At 41.7% G+C, this 21784-nt stretch overlaps 1 protein-coding gene across 4 annotated transcripts in view; it reads right to left on the bottom strand.

Moving 5' to 3' along the window:
- The window catches only part of LOC126191121 (transcriptional repressor p66-alpha), an 88598-nt gene that overhangs the window by 16665 nt on the left and 50149 nt on the right, over positions 1 to 21784 (bottom strand). For all 4 annotated transcript variants that reach the window (XM_049931866.1, XM_049931869.1, XM_049931867.1 and 1 more), the window contains one exon: positions 11110 to 11317. In XM_049931866.1, coding sequence (XP_049787823.1) covers positions 11110 to 11317 — 208 coding nt within the window. The remainder of the gene's footprint in view (positions 1 to 11109; positions 11318 to 21784) is intronic.

Here is a 21784-nt window from a genome sequence, read left to right on the forward strand (position 1 = left end):
AAGAATATCAACTTCTGTATCCAAGTGCTAACTTTCGCTAGTCAGAATATTAGGAAATCTGTTTATGAAAAATCTAAGGCTGGAAAATGATGCTTTCCCAATTATAGAAATATTTGCAACTTCTGCCTGCATTAAAACTTCATCTTTGAATGGAAATTTGTGTATCATGTAATCACATGATGATAAGAAACATTTTCTTACAGCTTTAAAGAATATGGACTTTTCCTCAGGCTTCAAAAGTGGTCACCAAAGCAAATGTAGAATTCCCTATCATCAGATCACAATCATCCTTTTGATTTGCTGTAGTGTGATAATCTACATCAATAAGAGAGCTGGAGGTTTTAATAATGAATGGTCTCACAAATCTTGCCACCACATTCTTCAATAGTTCCTCCAAAATTGATCTCAATAAGTGGATCTGTGGGGCACTTGACTGAAGAGCTACATTTGGGCTCTTAAAGACAGGCATAAAACTTGAAAGGAAAAGGCATAAAGATTTATGTAAGTTTGATGACAGAAACATGAATAGTCGTTCCTCACATGATAAAGTATGGTCCACAGTGTCAATGGTTTTCTGTAAAACTGATGATTGGGTTTTTCTTTTAAGTGAGGAGTCTGGTGAAATCTTATCACAGTGCTTGGACATGTGATATGAAGTAGACACATCTACATTTTGAGTATGTTTTGCAATTTTATAATTCTTCAAAGTTTCCACTTCAGAATCCTTACTTACAATTTCACTCTTGAACAAACTAACCAAAGGGTCCCACTGCTCCAAAATCCTATCCAAACATCTTTTCAACGATAACCATCATGTAGGCACATGTTTCAGAATTTTCCGCATTTCTGTGTCATGTAAAGTTTGAAACTTTCTAAATTTCTCTTTCCTCTTTGCACTCCTTTCCAAATAATAAAATACGTCAATAATATTTTCTTCAACGTTTAAAGGCAAACATGCCACCCCGCCCCGTTCTCAGCAGCAAGATTAATTAGGTGACAAGAACAGCCTACCATGATTAAGTTAGCAATTTCTTGCTTCAAACATCCTGCCACACCCTTTTTTAGCCCTACCATTACAGGAGCACTGAAAGCCAGACAGTTTAATGGAATACGGAATTCCTGTAAAGTTGAAAGTAGAAGATCAGCAATATTAGCTCCAGTGGCATCCCCTTTTAAATTAGGCACAGAGTAGGCAATTTTGAATTTCACGGAGTTCAGGGCTGAAGAACGATACAATAATAGGATATAACTTGAAGTCCGTTTTATTACTACCATCAGTAGCGATAGCGAATGGATTCGACTGCAAGTGCATAATAACTTTCACTTTTTCTTCCATGCACTTTTCCGTAAGGATAGCGGTCAGTTTTGTTCTGGCGCACATATATCGTTTCGCAATTTCAGAATCAGGAAACACGTTGCAAAAAAAAGGCCCAGCATGGTCGGCACAGTTTATAGGCAAGTTATGCTCTACAATAAATGCGGTAAATAAAGCCTCAGCATTCGTCACAGAATCTACATTTTGGGGTTTACATGAGAAGTTTCTGGTTACATTCTACACAATGGACACTCTCCTGGTGTTTTTTAGTTTGCACATGTTTAAGAATGTCGCATTTTCCGCCATGAGGTACTGAAAAGTCACATCTACATACACTACAAAATGCGTAAGTTTGTCCCTTCCTCGATTCACTTAAACACGGAAACTCTTCCTTATACATGTTTCTGAACACTGCATCATATTTGTTCGCCATTCTGCATGAAAAATAATCAACACCTCCAAGATACGCAGCCAACAACTACTACTGAGTACACAAATCACACAACAGAACTGAGAACACAATGATCCTACGTTCTAGACAATGGTCTTGTAGCAGTGATGCCGACCCTCACGCATCGTTTCCCCCTATATTGCACTTCAAATTCCCCTAAATAATTTATCACACCGTCGGGTAAGCAAGTGGGGTAGTGAGGCGGTAAAAGGGAGTCAAGAGTGAAATTGTCGAGCGGAGGGGCGGGCAGGGGAGGGCTAAATATTTTTCCCCCTGAAACATTTATCTCTCTAACTTCCCCCCAAGGCAGCTTAATTCCCCTAAATTTAGGGGGAAATCCCCTAACTTGGCAACACTGCCTTTTAGACACAACAATGCTAATCACTTCGCTTGGAACAACTATAGACTACTCCTTGTCCGCGATAACTTTACGATTGTGCTAGTGCTACCAGAAGTGGAGGAAATTGGCACTAGTTGAAAGATATTCATTTGTTTCCGAACGCTGCCAACGATAAGTTCCTTACTTCCTTGTAGATACGAAGCGTGAGCTATACCTACTGCCGCTCCCGACAGCCACCGCACCAATCTACCAAGTAGCAGCCATACCTTGTCATCCACCAATATATCGAAGGCACACGATTTTCAAATAGTAAGGAAAGTATTGAAACTGCTCTTAAAATCGGGAGATCGGTCTTCACTGTCGGGAGATCAGGAGGAAGAAGGAAAAATCGGGAGTCTCCCACTTAAATCGGGAGAGTTGGCACATCTGTCAACATCACCACTGGCAGTGTAGTGTATGTCGTGCACAACACACTGAACTACCAGAAGATGTGTTCTTGCTAGGTTCTGCAGCAAGTGGAAAATGAAGAAAAGCGATGAAGTTGTCTCTCTAGTACTTAATGCAACATCAGGAGGAGAATGTTCGATTACTGCCCTGTATCGCCACAGGGTTGAAACATGAGTGCATCATGTGAAATCTGATAACATGGGTGCATCATGTGACATCTGATAAAGAACGCATCAGTGTTATGGAGACAACATTCGTGCCATCTCCCTGTCCCATCAAAAGTTCAACATAAGGCAACCAAAAAGAAAGTTGTAGCTACAATCTTCTGGCATATGCAGAGTGTTGCTGGTTGATTTCTTCAGAAATGGAGACAAGTGAGTGTTGCCAGCTGCCATGCCGGAACATCTGCAAAAAGACATTTTGGACGGAACAATGGGGGGAGGTTTTTGAAAGGTGGTGTATTGTCAGCCTCAATTAAACATGATCTGGGATGGGGTTACCGATGAATTGTATTGGAACACCAACCATACAATCCCAATATCACAAGTTATTCTCACCTCTTCAGACTGTTAAAGAAACATCAGCCCAGTTGCAACTTCAATAGCGATATTTAGGAGGTGGCTGTTAAGTGGCTCTTAGACCTGGATCCTGACTCTTTTTATATCAATCTGGTTTACCAATGGAACAAATGTTTGGGCAACTATAGAGACTATGTGAAAAACTTAATATGAAGGAAGATAGCGATTTAACTTCTCATCAATGATGAAGTCTTTAAAGGCGGAGCACAAGTTCTGGCTGGAGAAGGAAACTGGCAGTGTCCTCCTCTGAGGAACCATCCGACAGGGATTGCCTTAAGTCATTTAGGGAAACCACAGCAAATCCACATCTGAATTGGCAGAAATTGACCTGAATTTCCATCCTCCCAAAAGCAAGTCTAGTGTCTTACCACTGTGCCATCTCCCTCAGTGAAAAGTAATAACATGAAATCCCGATTTTACACTTTTCAAGGGACTCCAAAAATGGTGTAAAATGTGGGAAATGTAAAAGGTGGAAAATAACGTTTTAAATAGGAAACGTTACATATACTATTCCCTTTGTATTTTGGCACATACAGTACCACCTCAATTATGTAGAAAACAATATGTATGAAACTATCATGCTCATTATTTGTTTGTGAAACATCACAAAAAATACATATGTAAATGTTACACTTGACAATGAGAACAAATTCTCAAAACACATCTTGCTAAGCGTGAAAAACTACGTAAGTGGTGCTGTGTTTAAATCAAAAACATTTGAGTAATGTAAAGTCAGCAAAGGTGTCAACTAGCGCTACAAGTGGCCAAACTATGAAGCACGCTAAATATCGTTCGACAAAAGTGTCATGACGATCACAAAAATTACGAAGCTATGCATGCGCATTAAAAACAATTTGGAAATGGTTGCGATTGGTCATGATATCTTTAATTGAATGAACCTAGTTACTCTCATCAACCACCACGCTGAGTAGAGCTTGGCAGTGGCAGGAGATATGTCACGAATTGTTCAAACTTTTACCCATTTACCAGTCCGGTTCCACAGAGTAGCGTGCGCTGGTGTCAAGGTATTTAACCACATAATGTTTGTAAACACTACATGACAGCTAATGACATGTCAGCATCATCAAATACATCAATTTTTTCTTCTTCACAAACATTTTTTTCATAAAGCATTAAGTCACGGGAAAATTATACATATATTAACACAAAACCAGCTGCGAATTAACATTGTGGACATGGGAAATTTGCTTGAAGTGATGAAAAACGTATTAAATGGCGGCAAAATGTTTATTCTGGGAATGAGAAAGTGGGATGATACTGTATGTACGTGTATCTGTTGGCAGTGTAGCTTCAGCTCTCTGAGACTGCAGATGTGTGTGCAAGTTGCGCTTGCGTGAGTGTGTGTGCGCATGTGTGTATGTGTGTCTACTGCTGACAAAGGCCTTAATGGCCGAAAGCTATGATTGTGTGAATCTTTTTATTGTGCCTATCGCGGCTCAGCATCTCCGCTATATGGTGAGTGGCAACTTTTCTTTTCTCATATTTTTACCTGTGCCTTAGTAACTTAGTGTAGCTCTGATTTTCTGTACATAACTTTTCTCAAAGAGGACTTGTTACCTTAACCAGCCTTTTCTCATTTTGCACATGATTCACAAATTTTGAGAAAGATTTTAACACAATTTAATATTACTATTATTATTTTTATTTTAGCTAGTGTGTGCTGGGAAGTACTAGGAGAAACAAATGAATCAGAGAAATCAATAGAAAGTAAGATTTAATAATGGCCACAATAAAAATGAAATGCAGGCAAACAGGAAATACAGATAGATGAATGGAGGGAAAATAACCAAGAAACTCTTTCTGATTCAGCAAGGCTGAATATCAAAAGACAAGAAAAGACCCACACTATACCTAATGGAGCAGCATGCAGGCACAATATGAATGTTTACTGCTGATGATTATACAATCTATCAAGTAATACAGAGATGGTCTTAATTCAACAGCACCAAATGGTTGTTGATGATGAGGACTAGGATTTTTTGTTTAGGGCGCTCAACTACTAAGGGCATTAGTGCCCAGTCACAAATGTTAGTGCACTAATAGTGTAGAAAAACACAAGGGGGCAACATCAGAAAGTACTTACAAAGCTGCAGAGAAACAAAATAAAAGAGTTAGATCAGTGTAATAAAACGAAGGACACGAGCAGCTGCTCGAGCTTCATCAGCTAAAAGTTCCTGTAAGGTAGACGGCAGACATAGGGCAACACGAGAGTGAATAAAGTGGGGACAGGACAATAAAACATGGCGCATCGTCAATGGATGACCACAGGGGCAGTCGTGGCTAAATCGGCAATGCCCAATCCGCAACCTAGCCAAAATGACCTCCTTTCGCCGGGAAGGGCGTGAGCAGGTCGTCCAAGCTGTCGGGATCGGTTTGATGGCCCTAAGCTTATTTTCATGGAGAGAGGACCCAGCCTCATGCCACAATGATGAAACACTACAACAAAGAACCCCACTAACATCACTTGATGGGACACAAAAGGAAGCTGTCCGAGGCAGGAGGACAGCAGCCTTGGCCGCAGCATCAGCAGCTTCGTTCCCAGGCACACCAACATGGCCAGGAATCCACAAAAAAAAAAGGACACGAGCGCCGGTATCAGCTAGCGACTGAAGGGACCGTTGAATTCGTTTCACGAGAGGGTGGTCCGAATATTGGTCATGGATACTCTGAATGGCGCTCAAAGAATCAGAGCAGATGGCGTAGGGAGAATGACAATGGCGGCGGATATAATGAACAGCCTGATAGAGAGCAAAAAGCTCAGCTGTAAAGCTCAAACACTGGTCAAGGGGACGGTATTGAAAGGTATCATCCCCAACGACAAAGGCACATCCGATGCCAGCAGTAGTCTCGGAGCCATCTGTGTAAATAAAGACGTTATTAGCAAGCCTCAAACGAAGTTCAACAAACCTCGAGCGGTATATTGAATCCACGGTCCTCTCCTTTGGGAGCGAGTTGAGTTCAAGGTGAATGCGAACCTGAGCCTGGAGCCAAGGGGGCTTCGGGCTCTCACCCACTCGAAAAGTTATAGGGAGGGTAAAATCAAGTTGCTGAAGCAGGCGACGAAAGCAAACTCCAGGAGGTAACAGGGAAGAGAGATACAACCCATATTGGTGGTCGAGAGAGTCGTCAAAGAAGGAGAAATATGACGGATGGTCGGGCACTGACATCAGTCAGCTGGCGTACCGACGAAGCAAGATATCGCGCTGGTAGTTTAGCAGTAATGCGGAAGCTTCGGCATACAGGCTCTCAACAGGGCTGGTGTAGAATGCTCCAGTCCCCAGTCGTAATCCCCGATGGTGGATAGAATTTAGATGGCATAAGATGGACGGCAGGACAGAGAAGTAGACAGCTTTTGATTGGACAATGGACCGATATAAGCAAAGCAGGACCATTCGATCTGCTCCCCATGACGTACCGCTGAGAACACGGAGGACATTTAGGGAACAGGTACAACGAGCAGCTAAGTAAGACATATGTGGAGACCAGCAAATTTTCCTGTCAAATGTAAGACCTAAAACTTTTGTTGTCTCCACGAATGGGAGAGCAACGGGACTGAGATGTAAGGATGGTGGAAAAAACTGTTTGTAACGCCAGAAGTTCATACATACCGTTTTCTCACCAGAAAAATGGAAACTGTTAGCGACACTCCAGGAATATAGACTGTCTAGACAACGCTGAAGACAGCGCTCCAGGAGACATGTTCCCTGAGCGCTGCAGTAGATCGTAAAGTCGTCCACGAGAAGGGAGTCTGAAACGTCAGCTGGAAGGCAATCCATTATTGGTTGATAGCTATGGCCAAAGGGGCCACACTCAAAACGGAGCCCTGGGGCACCCCATTCTCCTGGCGAAAGGCATCTGACAAAACAGAACGCATACGTACCCCGAACATTTGATCCATTAAAAATGCATTAATAAAAAGAGGGAGGCGACCGCGAAGGCCCCAAGTGTGCATGGTGCGGAGAATGCCCATCCTCCAACAGGTGTCGTAAGCCTTCTCCAAATCTAAGAACACAGCCACCGTCTGGTGCTTATGCAAAAAGTTGTTCATAATGAAGGTCCACCAGGTAACTAGCTGGTCAACAGCAGAGCGGCGCCTATGAAAGCCACATTGGACATTGGTAATGAGGCGTCGAGATTCAAGGAGCCAAACCAATCAAGAATTTACCATGCGCTCCATCACCTTGCAGATGCAGCCGGTAAAGGAGATGGGGCGATAACTGAAGGAAGGTTTCTGTCCTTTCGTGGTTTGGGTATGGGAACAACAACTGCTTCATGCCAGCGTGTGGGAACATGACCTTCAGTCCAGATAGGTGGGAAGAAGAAAGCCTTTACCTGCAGGAGAAAGGTTCTTCAGCATCTGAATATGGATACCATCGGGCCCCGGAGCAGAGGATTGGGACCGGGCGAGTGCGCTTTCTAGTTCCCGCATGGTGAAGGTGGCATTGTAACTTCCACGATTCAAAGACTGGAAAGAAGATGGCTGTGACTCCTCTGCTTGTTTTCCGGGGAGGAAGGCAGGGTGGTAATGGGCAGAGCTCGAGACCACCGCGAAAAAGCGGCCGAAGGCATTTGAAACATCCTCAGGATCCACAAGGACTTCATTCGCTACAGTCAAGCCAGAAATCGGGGAGTGGACCTTGGTGCCAGTTAGCCAGTGCAGGCCACCCCAGACAACCGAAGAAGGGGTAAAACTGTTGAATGAGCTGCTGAAAGCCACCCAGCAAGCCTTTTTGCTTTCTTTGATAACATGACGACATTGTGCACGGAGTCGTTTGTAACTGATACAGTTCGCCATCGTAGGGTGGCGTTGGAAGGTGCATAAAGCACGTCGCCGAGCACGAATAGCATCGCTGCATGCCGTAGTGCACCAGGGGACGGACTCGACGGGGAGAAGAGGAAGTAAGAGAGATGGAATATTCAGCAGCAGTGAGAATAACGTCCGTAAGGTATGCGACCTGACTATTGCAGCAGGAGAAGTCTTGATCATGGGAGGTTGCCAGGGAGGTGAAAAGCCCCCAGTCGGCTTTGGAGATGTTCCAGCTAGCGGAACGTGGAGAAGGGGTGTGATGCAGGAGACGGATTATGCAGGGGAAATGGTCGCTTGAGTATGTGTCAGACAGAGCACACCACTCGAACCGACATGCAAGTTGGATAGTGGCTATTGAGAGGTCCAAGTGGGAATAGGTATGCGTTGCGTCCGAAAGGAAGGTAGATGCACCGGTATTTAAGCAGACTAGATTGAGGTGGTTAAAAAGGTCTGCCACGAGGGAGCCTCTCGGGCAGGATGCTGGAGAGCCCCAAAGGGGATGGTGGGCATTAAAGTCTCCAATCAACAAAAATGGTGTAGGAAGCTGAGCAATCAGTTGTATCATGTCAGCCCTAGTAAAGGCAGACGATGATAGAGTGTAAACAGTACAAATGGAAAATGTGAAAGTGGGGAGAGTAATTCGGACGGCAACTGCCTGCAGATCTGTGTGCAATGTGACTGGATTGTAGTAGTCATCATCCCGGACCAGCAACATGACCCCTCCATGAGCTGGAATTCCTGCCACAGGGGGTAGGTCAAAACACATGGAGGTATAGTGTGCCAGGTCAATACAATCGCATGAGCATAACTTCGTTTCTTGGAGACCTACGACAAGCAGGCAGTGCATTTGAAGGGGCAATTTTAGTTCCTCTCGGTTGGATCGAATGTCGCGAATATTCCATTGAAGAAGTGCCATTAAGAAAACGAAAAGAAAAAGAAGAAACTAGAAAGGGTCACCTCGATGGCCGCTGAGGGTCTGGCTTCGAGGGAGCACTGCTGCTGCAATCGATAGGTGGTGAGTCAAGGTCTATCAACTCAACAGTTGCGTCTGCCACCTTCCTGAGCTGGTCAGGAGGGGCAGCTTCCTCCGCCGGCAAAAGGCCAGATGATCGGCTACCAGCGGTGCGGCCTGGCAAAACTGAAGATGGCCGGGGACGGCAACCGCTGGGTGGCGCAGGAGAAGAAACACGCCTCGGCGGAGATGGAGAACTCTTTTTACTATGAGCCTTCTTTGACGTTTTGTCGAAAGAACAGTTGATGGCTGTGAAGTTTGGGTACGCAAGAAATCTTCGCGTGTCGGTTCTTTTTTGAAAGTCTGAGCATCTGATTCAGATGTCCTCGTCTTAGTAGTAGCAGATGATGATGTTTGAGCCTTAGGTTTGGTGGGAGGAAGAGGAGACACTGATCGGATGATCTTAGCACTGGCCGATCTGACGACCAAATCGCTAAATGTTAGAGCGCATGTCTGTGTAGCTACCTCCCTGGTAGGCCGAGGAGAGGCGAGAACGGTACTGTATTTCCCTGCTGGAAGCACAGTGGGCTTTCTGCTATTGAATAACTTGCGAGCAGCCGAAGTTGACACCTTCTCTTTCACTCAAATTTCCTGTATACTTTTCTCATCTTTGTAGAAGGGGCAGTCGAAAGAAGAGGCAGCATGGTCGCCCATGCAGTTGATGCAACGAGGGGACGGAGGTGGACAGTCACCCTCATGGGTGTCCCTGCCACAGGTAATGCATTTAGCCACACTTGAACAAGACTGCAGTGTATGGTTAAACCGCTGACATTGGTAACACCTTGTAGGGCTGGGTACATACGGCCGAAAAGAAATGATCTCATAGTCCGCTTTAATTCGTGAAGCCAATTGCACATTATCGAATGTCAGGAATATGGTTCGGGTCGGTATGAGGTCCTTGTCGACCCTTTTCACGATCCGATGGACGGCCGTCACTCCCTGATCAGAGAGGAAAGACAGAAATTCATCATCAGTTAGTCCGTCGAGTGATCTGGTATACACCATGCCACACGATGAATTGAAGGTGCGGTGGGCCTCCACCCGTACAGGGAATGTGTGTAAGAGAGTGGGTCGAAGTAATTTTTGGGCCTGGAAGGTGCTCTCAGTCTCCAACAGCAAGGTACCGTTGCATAACCGAGTACAAGATTTCACTGGTCCTGCAATCACATCTACATCCTTCTGAATGACAAAAGGGTTGACTGTTGAAAAATCGTGACAGTCAGATCTTGTCACAACAAGAAACTTCGGTGCTGGTGGTAGAATTTTCGGAACAGGAGTTTCATCTAGCTTTCTTTTTTGGGCAGAAGACAGGGAAGAAGAAGAGAAATCCATTGTGGATGAATTCCCCATACTTGCCAGTGTCTCAAATGGCGTGCTCCTTCCTTATGGGGGTCCCCCCTCAGAGGGCACTCCCGCCTTAGTGATTGTCCACACCTCAGGTCACACCTCCCGAGAAATGGACGGAGGGACCAATCGGCACGTTCGGAAGGTAACATATCAGGCAATCACCCCTCCCTGGGCCTGGCCTTTACCAGGGGATATGTGTGTGTCTTACTTGTCTACCAAGGGTGGGGATTTACGCGTTACCCCGTCACCGGCTACGCATGCGAACGCGTGGGTCGGCCTTCAGACATGTGCAGGGAGGAAAGAGAAAGAGGGATAGAAGAAAGAATTTCAAATGCCGAAGCGGAGAATAAAACACGGAAAAGAAGACGAGGAGAATAGGGCAAGGAGAATGAGACAGAGATAGAAGTAAGGGAATGAAAGCAAGGAGAAGAGTGAACGTAGGGAAAAACCAATAGAGGAAGAAAGTGTGAGAATGGAGAAAAACAAAGGAAACAGGATCATGGAGTGTTCACGCGTCTGTCTCCAGACGAAGGCTCGATACATTACTCCCAAAGAGAGTGAGTGTGAAGGGGAGGTAGGGGGGGGGATAGGATTCGGGGATGAGGAGGGATGGGAAAGGGGGGTAGGGCAGCCCAGAAAGGAAGGAGAACTGCACTAGTTCGGGGCCCCGTGCTCACCACGCGCATATCCACAAAAGAGTTGTGGACCCCCTGGGGGGAAGGATTAGGATGATGGTGATGATGATGAACCAGTGATGGTTATCTCCTGGTCGAGGCACTGAATGTACTCACCTTTAGTAGGATTTTTCTCCCACTTCCATACTGGCGTAAAGTCTGTGAAACACTGTGAGCACTTAAAAGCATCCGGCGGAGGTGGTGTTTTCTGGTCTTTCGTTATGAAATCCACAACATGCTCCAAACCAAGCAGATAAATAAATTCCGTATTTGATGGGTTTGGTATAAAATGCATTTCAGGCGGCGGTGGCTTTGGTGGAGGAATCTGAAATTGACGAAACAAACAAATAGTAGTTACATTGACAACTCCTTACTGCTTACCACAATATATTTCTTCATCACTAAACCACAGCATGTACAGAAAGATTACAATATTAGAAATTCAAGTATAGATACACTACACCAAACTAAAAGCAGGTAATGTTCAACTGCAGATAAATAACGATGGTCCACAGGTGCACTGAACTCTATACAACCTCACTAGCTTTTGAGTATCCACTCTTCTAGTTATGTTGCAGTAAACACACTAACAGAAATGCAAACACAGATTCACAAATTCTCTTCTATTGGTGTGATAACACACTTTCCCTAAAAAATTGTTCTCATTGGTCATTAGTATGAGTTCTGCAACAGAAACAGTTACAGCTATGACAACTCCAGCATAATTGGAACTAGGTTAGGAAGTGAATGTGAGGTCTCTATTTTCAAACAGTCTTTTACACTAAGGGCTAAAAGCCACTATAAATTTAATAAACGAAGTTACTTCCCTGTGATGCTGTACTTTCCTTTTCAACTTAACACTTTATTAATTGATTAACTAATTTTGCCCTCTTGGGTGTTGTTAAGCTACATCACAGTAACAATTGTTGTGGTTACACCACGTTACAATCCACATATCAGTTTTGGGGGGGAGAAGCAACGCGTGATTGTGTTCATAAGAAGAGTTTTGCACAACCATGTTTTTCCACTTCAATAGTTACACAAACATAATTGGGTGGGTTCACTGCCATTTATGCTCACAATTCAACCTTTTTAGGAGGACAAATTTAAGGTTTACAACACACTGTACATTCAAAATTACATATTTCTGGAGTAAATTATGGCACCATCAACAACATGTAATGTGTAATTTCACTCATAATATATAAATCTATTGTTGAAACATTTGAACTAATTAAAACTTGCAAAATCGTGATCTTAAAGATAAGTTGGGAATGGGAATGAGATTGAATACAAAGTTGGCAACCTATTCAAGAAACAAAACTATTGTTTACTGTCAAGAGACACAAAGAAAAATGAACATTCGGACAATGTCATTACTTTGATGCTGTCATAGTTTCATAAAATTGTTCACTGCCATTTGAAACACTACCATGATCACATTGTAAACCCAGAAAACAAGGATGCTGGCAAGGCGGCATTAAATTCAATAGGTCCGCCATACCTTTTCTGTTTACTTCCGTGACGAATCTTCAGGGTGAGCTGCTTGAAGTTCCAGAATGAAATTTTCACTCTGCAGCGGAGCTTGTGCTTGAAGTTGATACTGATGGGGCCCCCCCGTCCTGCTTCCAAACACACATGCCTTTATCTTAAATCCAGCTCCCGAAATTCAACTTTGTCATCCAGGGTTTCTTTATCAACAATAGATGTTCCAAGTGCTTTATCATGATTGATATGCTGCATTTTCAGCCACTTGCTTTCATTTCCAGCATTTCCTCTAGTGACACACTTCTGAAAGTCTTTAATCCTACACAAAATCACCGATGTTGGATAGGTATGAATGGCCCAAAACAAAACAAAAATTGTTCTATATTTTCGACACCATTATTGGACAAAACAAAAGACAGAAGTGCGAGGGCTACATTCAAATTCCTATTTTGTCTAATACAAGAACAGGACCAAATGACAATATGCCTTAATACCTTCTTGAAGTGATCAGCCAAGATGAAGCCATCTCTGAGAGGCAGAATATGTAATTCTTTCATCCCAAGAATTTCATAAATTTAATGCCAAAATTATAAACATATAAGTTCCGTTTGTAGTAAGCTCCCAGCTTTCCTTAAATGTGGGTCACGATTTGTTTCCAGTGTCGCTTTTTATTCCACAGTGTGAGATTTGTAACTTTTTTTTTTCTCATTTCATTTGTATGTGTCACAATCTTTAAAACACCTTTTCTTGGTTTCTGGAAAATGCAAGTTGAACTTAGTATTAAAAATGTAGCGGTAGTAACTTCCCTTCATGATCACTCTACTGTGTTTAAGGCTTGTTTCTTGGTACAAATAATACATCTTTCAAACATTCAGAAGAAGACTAGAGTGTTTCGGGTGTAGTGCGATTCAGCAACATGAAAACAGTTTATATGCTGTTCAACAAAAGCTATTTGCTCTGAATCCATCTCTGTGGATTATGCCTGTGCTCTCTTACATCCTTGTCCTTACCAGGAGCTTTACCGTTTCTCTATAGTTTTCTCAAACTCGCGACAAGTCTCCCACCACCAAGTGAAAATCTGTGAAGAATATATTGTTTGCACATTTCAACAGTCCTCACACCCACAATACGAGAGTAAAACTTGTTAACAATATTGTTAGGTGGATGACCACCACCACAAATTTGGTGTCTTCTAATAGATACAGCTGTAACGGTCCATGCAAATAAGAATTTTGTTTACCAAAGTTCCCATTTTCTGAAAACGTACGAACCATTTCTTTCACTCAGCTTCAATCGTCTTCTGAAAACTCCTTTTGCAGCACATGCTGTCTACATTACACAAAACATTTTAGGCAGTACGAGTCTATGTGAACAATCCTTTTATGTAGAAGAATATCCAATTTCGGTCTACATTTTTTTCTTTCTTCAAATAATCTGTTGCGAGCCAGCTGCCCATCTTCAGATCATTTGTTACAGTTACAGAAAAGCTGCTGGTACAGAAGTGCAGAGTTATGACAGCGAACTTGCAGTTCTGTATCTTTATTCCGTAACTTAACAAGTGATCTGAAAATGGGTAGCTGGCTCGAAACCCGTTATTTGAAAATAAAGAAAAGTGATCTGCAGACTTAAACTGGAAATTTTTGTACAAATAAAAATTGTGGACACCCCTAAATGATAAGCATGTTTAGTTTTCATAACCATTGTATGAATCGCTACCATTTTGCAACTGCTCTGCAGTGTCACATTGATGTTCATGATATTTTCTTGTCTTCATAGCCTACAACAACATGCACCTAATATTAAATGAATATTTTGTACACAACGAAACACACAACTCTGACGTAACCAAGACTATCAAGCGGTGACTACTCTGAGCACTTTGATGTACACCATTTGATTGCAAAAGTGCTCATCAGTTTCGTTCCATGTATTAACATTCAGCACACACTGTGAACAAATTACTGAATTAGGACCCACACCACTTCTCAGATACAAAGAGCTGCCCATACAGTAATATTACATGGTGTCAGTCCATTTTCCAATATTTGTGATACACACCACTTGCTAGTCAAAATGCCCATATTCAATGTGTTATCTACGTTGGTACAGTGCCTAAATCTGCTAAAAATAAATGCACTTTCTCTATTTTACACATTGGCTTCACACTCATGCTTCCTGCGCCTGTGTAAAACTCTCATGGCTGTGTAAAATTTGTAATACTATTATCGATATGACAAATAATTGTCTTATTTAACTTCTTTGTCTATTTTTACTTAGTGTAACTTCTGTATGACAATGCTCTTTGATGCAACATCTATGTAAATGTTTCATTCATTATTTATGACCATTTACCTGATTGTAATTAATCTAAGGATGCAATTTCAAAAGTAATGTACAATGAAAGAATGGAAATGTTAAAACTTTACTTGTAATACTGTTTCATGCATATGGCATGTAGGTTCGTAATCATGTAAAACATGGAGAGAAGCCCCTCAGCAACAAAACTGGCTTGGCTGGAAGAGAGAAGGTGGTTCTGGTGGTTGAACCGCAAAGCTCCTTTGTGGCACGAATCAGTTAGTAGCTAGCAGGCAATGTGTTCGCATCTTGTGAACTGATTGATCCAAGGAGAACAGCAAGATTATATAACGCAGCCTTGGGTGTGGAAATAACCAGCCTTATTATTCGTAGCATACTTTGGCTGGCTCTGTACTATGAAAATCCAATGCTAAGAAGAGAATTTTCAGAACTCGTTGCACAACATGAGCAATGGATATTTTTGCCTCCTTTTTTGAACAGCCACAGCAGACTGACACTGGCACCACTTTCATTTCAAACTGTAAGCTGAGTATTGTATAACTGCATGGACCAATTATGTGGTTTCTTTATCAATAATAAGTTTGTGTAAAGCACCCATATTTTATACTTAGTCATTTACCTAGACAGTTTCCTATCTTAAGCGTCCTATTTTATTGAGCTGAAAATTCATTTTGGTAAACTTTCACTACAGTTAATAAACTTTGTGGAGTACAGAATTTCGTAATTATTCAGTGAATGTAAGTTTTGAAGTACTCCATGTACTTTTTATATCACCTTAAAGAGTACTCTTATTGAAGTATCAGGACAGTATTAGTACAGTTACCTGCAAAAACACTGATCAAATAGGAGGTATGGTACTGCGTGAAGAGTTTGACAGAGCACTGAAAGACCTAAGTCGAAACAAGGCCCCAGGAGTAGACAACATCCCATTAGAACTAATGATAGCCTTGGGAGAGCCAGGCCTAACAAAACTCTACAAACTAGTGAGCAAGATGAGACAGGCAAAATACCCTCAGACTTCAAGAAAAATATAATAATTCCAATCCCAAAGAAAGCAGTTGTTGACAGATGTGAAAATTACTGAACTATCAGTTTAATAAGCCACGGCTGCAAAATACTAACATGAATTCTTTACAGACGAATGGAAAAACTGGTAGAAGCCGACCTCGGGGAAGATCAGTTCGGATTCCATAGAAATATTGGAACACATGAGGCAATACTGACCCTACGACTTACCTTCGAAAATAGATTAAGGAAATACAAACCTAAATTTCTAGCATTTTTAGACTTAGAGAAAGCTTTTGACAATGTTGACTGGAATACTCTCTTTCAAATTCTAAAGGTGGCAGGGGTAAAATACAGGGAGCGAAGGGCTACTTACAATTTGTACAGAAACCACATGGCAGTTATAAGAGTCGAGGGACATGAAAGGGAAGCAGTGGTTGGGAAGGGAGTGAGACAGGGTTGTAGCCTCTCCCCGATGTTATTCAATCTGTATATTGAGCAGCAGTAAAGGGAACAAAAGAAAAATTCAGAGTAGGAATTAAAATCCATGGAGAAGAAATAAAAACTTTGAGGTTCACCAATGACATTGTAATTCTGTCAGAGACAGCAAAGGACCCGGAAGAGCAGTTGAACGGAATGGACAGTGTCTTGAAAGGAGGATATAAGATGAACATCAACAAAAGCAAAACGACGATAATGGAATGTAGTCGAATTAAGTCGGGTGATGCTGAGGGAATTTGATCAGGAAATGACACACTTAAAAGTAGTAAAGGAGTTTTGCTATTTGGGGAGCAAAATAACTGATGATGGTCGAAGTAGAGATGATATAAAATGTAGACTGGCAATGGCAAGGAAAGCGTTTCTTAAGAAGAGAAATTTGTTAACATCAGGTATAGATTTAAGTGTCAGGAAGTCGTTTCTGAAAGTATTTGTATGGAGTATAGCCATGTATGGAAGTGAAACATGGACGATAAATAGTTTGGACAAGAAGAGAATAGAAGCTATCAAAATGTGGTGCTACAGAAGAATGCTGAAGATTAGATGGGTAGATCACATAACTAATGAGGAGGTATTGAATAGAACTGGAGAGAAGAGAAATTTGTGGCACAACTTGACTAGAAGAAGGGATCGGTTGGTAGGACATGTTCTGAGGCATTAAGGGATCACCAATTTCATATTGGAGGGGAGTGTGGAGGGTAAAAATCGTAGAGGGAGGCCAAGACATGAATACACTAAACAGGTTCAGAAGGATGTAGGTTGCAGTAGGTACTGGGAGATGAAGAAGCTTGCACAGGATAGAGTAGCATGGAGAGCTGCATCAAACCAGTCTCAGGACTGAAGACCACAACAACAACAACAACAACAACAACAGGGTGTATATGCGGACTAGGGAAAAAAATTCCCCGATTTTCCCAGATATCCCAGTTAAAAAAATTACTTTTTCGCGAGCAAAAATACACTTTTTACATGCTAAGTGACAGTAGGTTTTCTGCATATTTTCCCTCAGAACTGTAAAATGTATCAATCCTTTAAATGGTTAACATTTTATACACTGGCGTAGAAGTTCCAGACACTTCAGTGGGGGAGAAAGAAAGGGGGGGGGGGGGAAGATGTTTTGGAAAAACCTTTGATGTAAAAGAAAGAAAGAGAAAGAGAGAGAGAGAGAGAGAGAGAGAGAGAGGTCTTGGAAAGATCTGTGAGGTGCAGCAAAATACACACTGCATATTTTTGTATTACAAAAGTATAAATTTGAATTGCACCAAACACAGCACTTCAGTTTCAGGAGTGTTGAATTCGAGATTTCGATGTCCTTTTGTAAGCCAATCATATCTCATGCCACGTGATCTCGCCAGCTGATGACAGCAGATATTCAGAGCATAGGACACGTGTTGTAGTCAGCCAATAGCAAAATCACTGTTAGGTAGTGCGAACACACAAAGAGCAAAAGATAATGGTTTACCTTAATATACATTGTGTAGCTACAAGAGAGCTAAGTTTTCACATGTAATATTGATTTTTTGTGTGTGTTATACTTTAAGATACATCACACAAATGTGCCAATAAATTTAAAATAATGACTTAAATGTCAGGTCTTCTGGACTCCAAATTCTTCTACGGGACTAGTCCTCAAACGAGAGTCAAACGCTCTGTGATTTAAGAAATTCATCCCATTTTCTCTCTCACGTAACATAATTCATCTTGCATAAAAGGAAATTTACTTTGAAAGCAACGCTTTTCAAACTACCATTTGCAATACCATCCCAAGACTGTTAGAAACAGGTTCGATTTAGCAGTTGCCAGAGAGTGCCAGAAAATGGGTATTATTGTGTGTGCACAGCTGCAGGAAGCCCACATGTCCATATGTATAAATTTCTGACAGATCTTACATTACATCATAAAAGAAGCAGGACAACCGAGGATACTCCAGGTGCATTGGAATTTCGTAAACCACACTAAAATGCATAATTCAGCTTGAAGTGCACAATGGTTTGTCCAGATTCACAACGAAGTAGGCCCCGCCTGGTATTAAGCTTTTCAGTGTGGTTTTTGGGGTGTTAATTTTCTTGGAGTACCAGTACTGTACTATCTCATGTTTGGTTCTTTATTATGGCATTATGGATAAACTGAAAGATCCAGAGGTAGTACAGAGTTTCAGGGAGAGCATAAGGGAACAGTTGACAGGAATGGGGGAAAGAAATACAGTAGAAGAAGAATGGGTAGCTTTGAGGAATGAAATAGGGAAGGCAGCAGACGATCAAGTAGGTAAAAAGACGAGGGCTAGTAGAAATCCTTGGGTAACATAAGAGATACTGAATTTAATTGATGAAAGGAGAAAATACATAAATGCAGTAAGTGAAGCAGGCAAAAAGGAATAAAAACGTCTCAAAAATGAGATCAACAGGAAGTGCAAAATGGCTAAGCAGGGATGGCTAGAGGACAAATGTAAGGATGTAGAGGCTTATCTCACGAGGGGTAAGATAGATACTGCCTACAGGTAAATTAAAGAGACCTTTGGAGATAAGAGAACCACTTGCATGAATATCAAGAGCTCAGATGGAAACCCAGTTCTAAGCAAAGAAGGGAAAGCAGAAAGGTGGAAGGAGTATATAGAGGGTCTATACAGGGGCAATGTTCTTGAGGACAATATAATGGAAATGGAAGAGAAGGTAGATGATGAAGATGAAATGGGAGATATGATACTGCGTGAAGAGTTTGACAGAGCACTGAAAGATCTAAGTCAAAACAAGGCCCCGGGAGTAGTCAACATTCCATTAGAACTACTGACAGCCTAGGGAGAGCCAGTCCTGACAAAACTCTATCATCTGGTAAGCAAAATGTATGAACAGGCGAAATTCAATCAGACTTCAAGAAGAATATAATAATTCCAATCCCAAAGAAAGCAGTTGTTGACAGATGTGAAAATTACCGAACTATCACTTTAATAAGTCACAGCTGCAAAATACTAACGCCAATTCTATACAGATGAATGGAAAAACTGGTAGAAGCCGACCTCTGGGAAGATCAGTTTGGATTCTGTAGAAATGTTGGAACACATGAGGCAATACTGACCCTACGTCTTATCTTAGAAGAAAGATTAACGAAAGGCAAAGCTACATTTCTAGCATTTGTAGACTTAGTGAGAGCTTTTGACAATGTTGACTGGAATACTCTCTTTCAAATTCTGAAGGTGGCAGGGGTAAAATACAGGGAGCGAAAGGCTATTTACAATTTGTACAGAAACCAGATGGCAGTTATAAGAGTTGAGGGGCATGGAAGGGAAGCAGCGGTTGGGAAAGGAGTGAGACAGGGTTGTAGCCTCTCCCCGATGTTATTTAATTTGTATATTGAGCAAGCAGTAAAGGAAACAAAAGAAAAATTCGGAGTAGGTACTGAAGTCCATGGAGAAGAAATAAAAACGTTGAGGTCCGCCGATGACATTGTAATTCTGTCAGAGACAGCAAAGGACTTGGAAGAGCAGTTGAACAGAATGGACAGTGTCTTGAAAGGAGGATATAAGATGAACATCAAGAAAAGCAAAATGAGGATAATGGAATGTAGTCGAATTAAGTCAGGTGATGCTGAGGGAATTAGATTATGAAATGAGACACTTAAAGTAGTAAAGGAGTTTTGCTAATTGGGGAGCAAAATAACTGATGATGGTCAAAGTAGAGAGGATATAAAATGTAGACTGGCAATGGCAAGGAAAGTGTTTCTGAAGAAAAGAAATCTGTTAACATTGAGTATTGATTTAAGTGTCAGGAAGTCGTTGCTCAAAGTATTTGTATGGAGTGCAGCCATGTATGGAAGTGAAACATGGACGATAAATAGTTTGGACAAGAAGAGAATAGAAGCTTTCGAAATGTGGTGCTACAGAAGAATGCTGAAGATTAGATGGGTTGATCACATAACTAATGATGAGGTATTGAACAGAACTGAGGAGAAGAGGAGTTTGTGGCACAACTTGACTACAAGAAGGGATCGGTTGGTAGGACATGTTCTGAGGCAAAAAGGGCTCACCAATTTAGTACTGGAGGGCAGCGTGGAGGGTAAAAATCGTAGAGGGAGACCAAGAGAGGAATACACTAAGCAGATTCAGAAGGATATAGACTGCAGTAGGTACTGGGAGATGAAGAAGCTTGCACAGGATAGAGTAGCATGGAGAGCTGCTTCAAACCAGTCTCAGGACTGAAGACCACAACAACAACAACAATGCCATACATGGCAGAAGACGAAAACGTGCACTTCAAATTCAGTGAACAATTGGAACCAGCCAATACTGTGGAATGAAACACTTTGTTTCAAATAAATTGATTGCCTCAGCGGAAAAGATTAATAAAGCCAAATTTCTTTAGCAAACTGAAAAAAATAACTTCATTGTTCTACAAGGTGATTAATGCTTGACTGATAAAAACTTGGAAATCAAATCAAATCAGAAAACAAACTAATAATATATTTTTGCCTTCCATAATTGTGTGAATGATTTTTAATTCACTCAATAGCTCCCACCCACAGAAATCCGTTCTGTTTTCATTTGAAGTGGGACCTGTAAACATAGAGGACACAGCAAAATCACTTAACGCAAACTCGCAACACATGGAGACTACCCCCTCCCCACTACACTCAGACAACTTTGCATATGCACAAATCTGGCAGCTAGGGTGTGTGAGAAAATTTTTTTTGTTAGCATCTGTCTGCTCGCTGCTACTGCCGATACAGCTAACCGCCACAATTTAAGTAGCCCAAAGTGGGAGAAGATACTGCTCATACGTCGGTCATCTGCACATGCGCATGAGCCCGCTGGCAATTGGTCAAACAAACCTGTGATGTCCCTCTCATAGAAAGCAGTTTGTTGTTACGAAGTATTACATAGTCTTTGCCCTAAGGTCTTTGACATATTTTTGCTGTTTGCAGATCCTTGTGCATTAACGGTGTTTCGTTGTTGTCAATGGTGCATTTCCTTTGCAACTTAAGTTTTATTTTTCTTCTCTCTCGTTTATGTTTTATTGCTGCAGTATTATTCTCCAGTAGCAGGATGCAGTAACATTCTTTGCTAGAGTATCAATTCTTATAATAAAACCTGAAACAATGAAAAATTCCTGCAATTCCGAAAAATTCCCTGGTTTTCTCTTGGATGAAAAAATTACTGGATTTCCCGGTTGTCCTGGGTCATATACACCCTGAATCAGTACAAAAGATACAATTACTTGAAAACTGTTTCAATGGTAGTAATTTCGATAACTAAAATGACAAAAGAACCCCTTGCCCAAGTTATTAGTACTCCACCATTAGTACGTAATGTACAGCCAGTTAGCGTTACTGAGAGCCAGTTGTTGCCTAAATGTATTAATACTCTACCTGTGTAGTTCATGTCAAACTACTGGCATGTTACTTGCTGAACTGCACTACAGCCTTGTACCTTATCAGCAGAACAGAATTTCAGTATCAAGTAAAGTAAATCACAATAGTTAACTTTGTTTATAAA

This window comes from Schistocerca cancellata, chromosome 6 (assembly GCF_023864275.1).
Source record: "Schistocerca cancellata isolate TAMUIC-IGC-003103 chromosome 6, iqSchCanc2.1, whole genome shotgun sequence".
Lineage (NCBI taxonomy): Eukaryota > Metazoa > Arthropoda > Insecta > Orthoptera > Acrididae > Schistocerca > Schistocerca cancellata.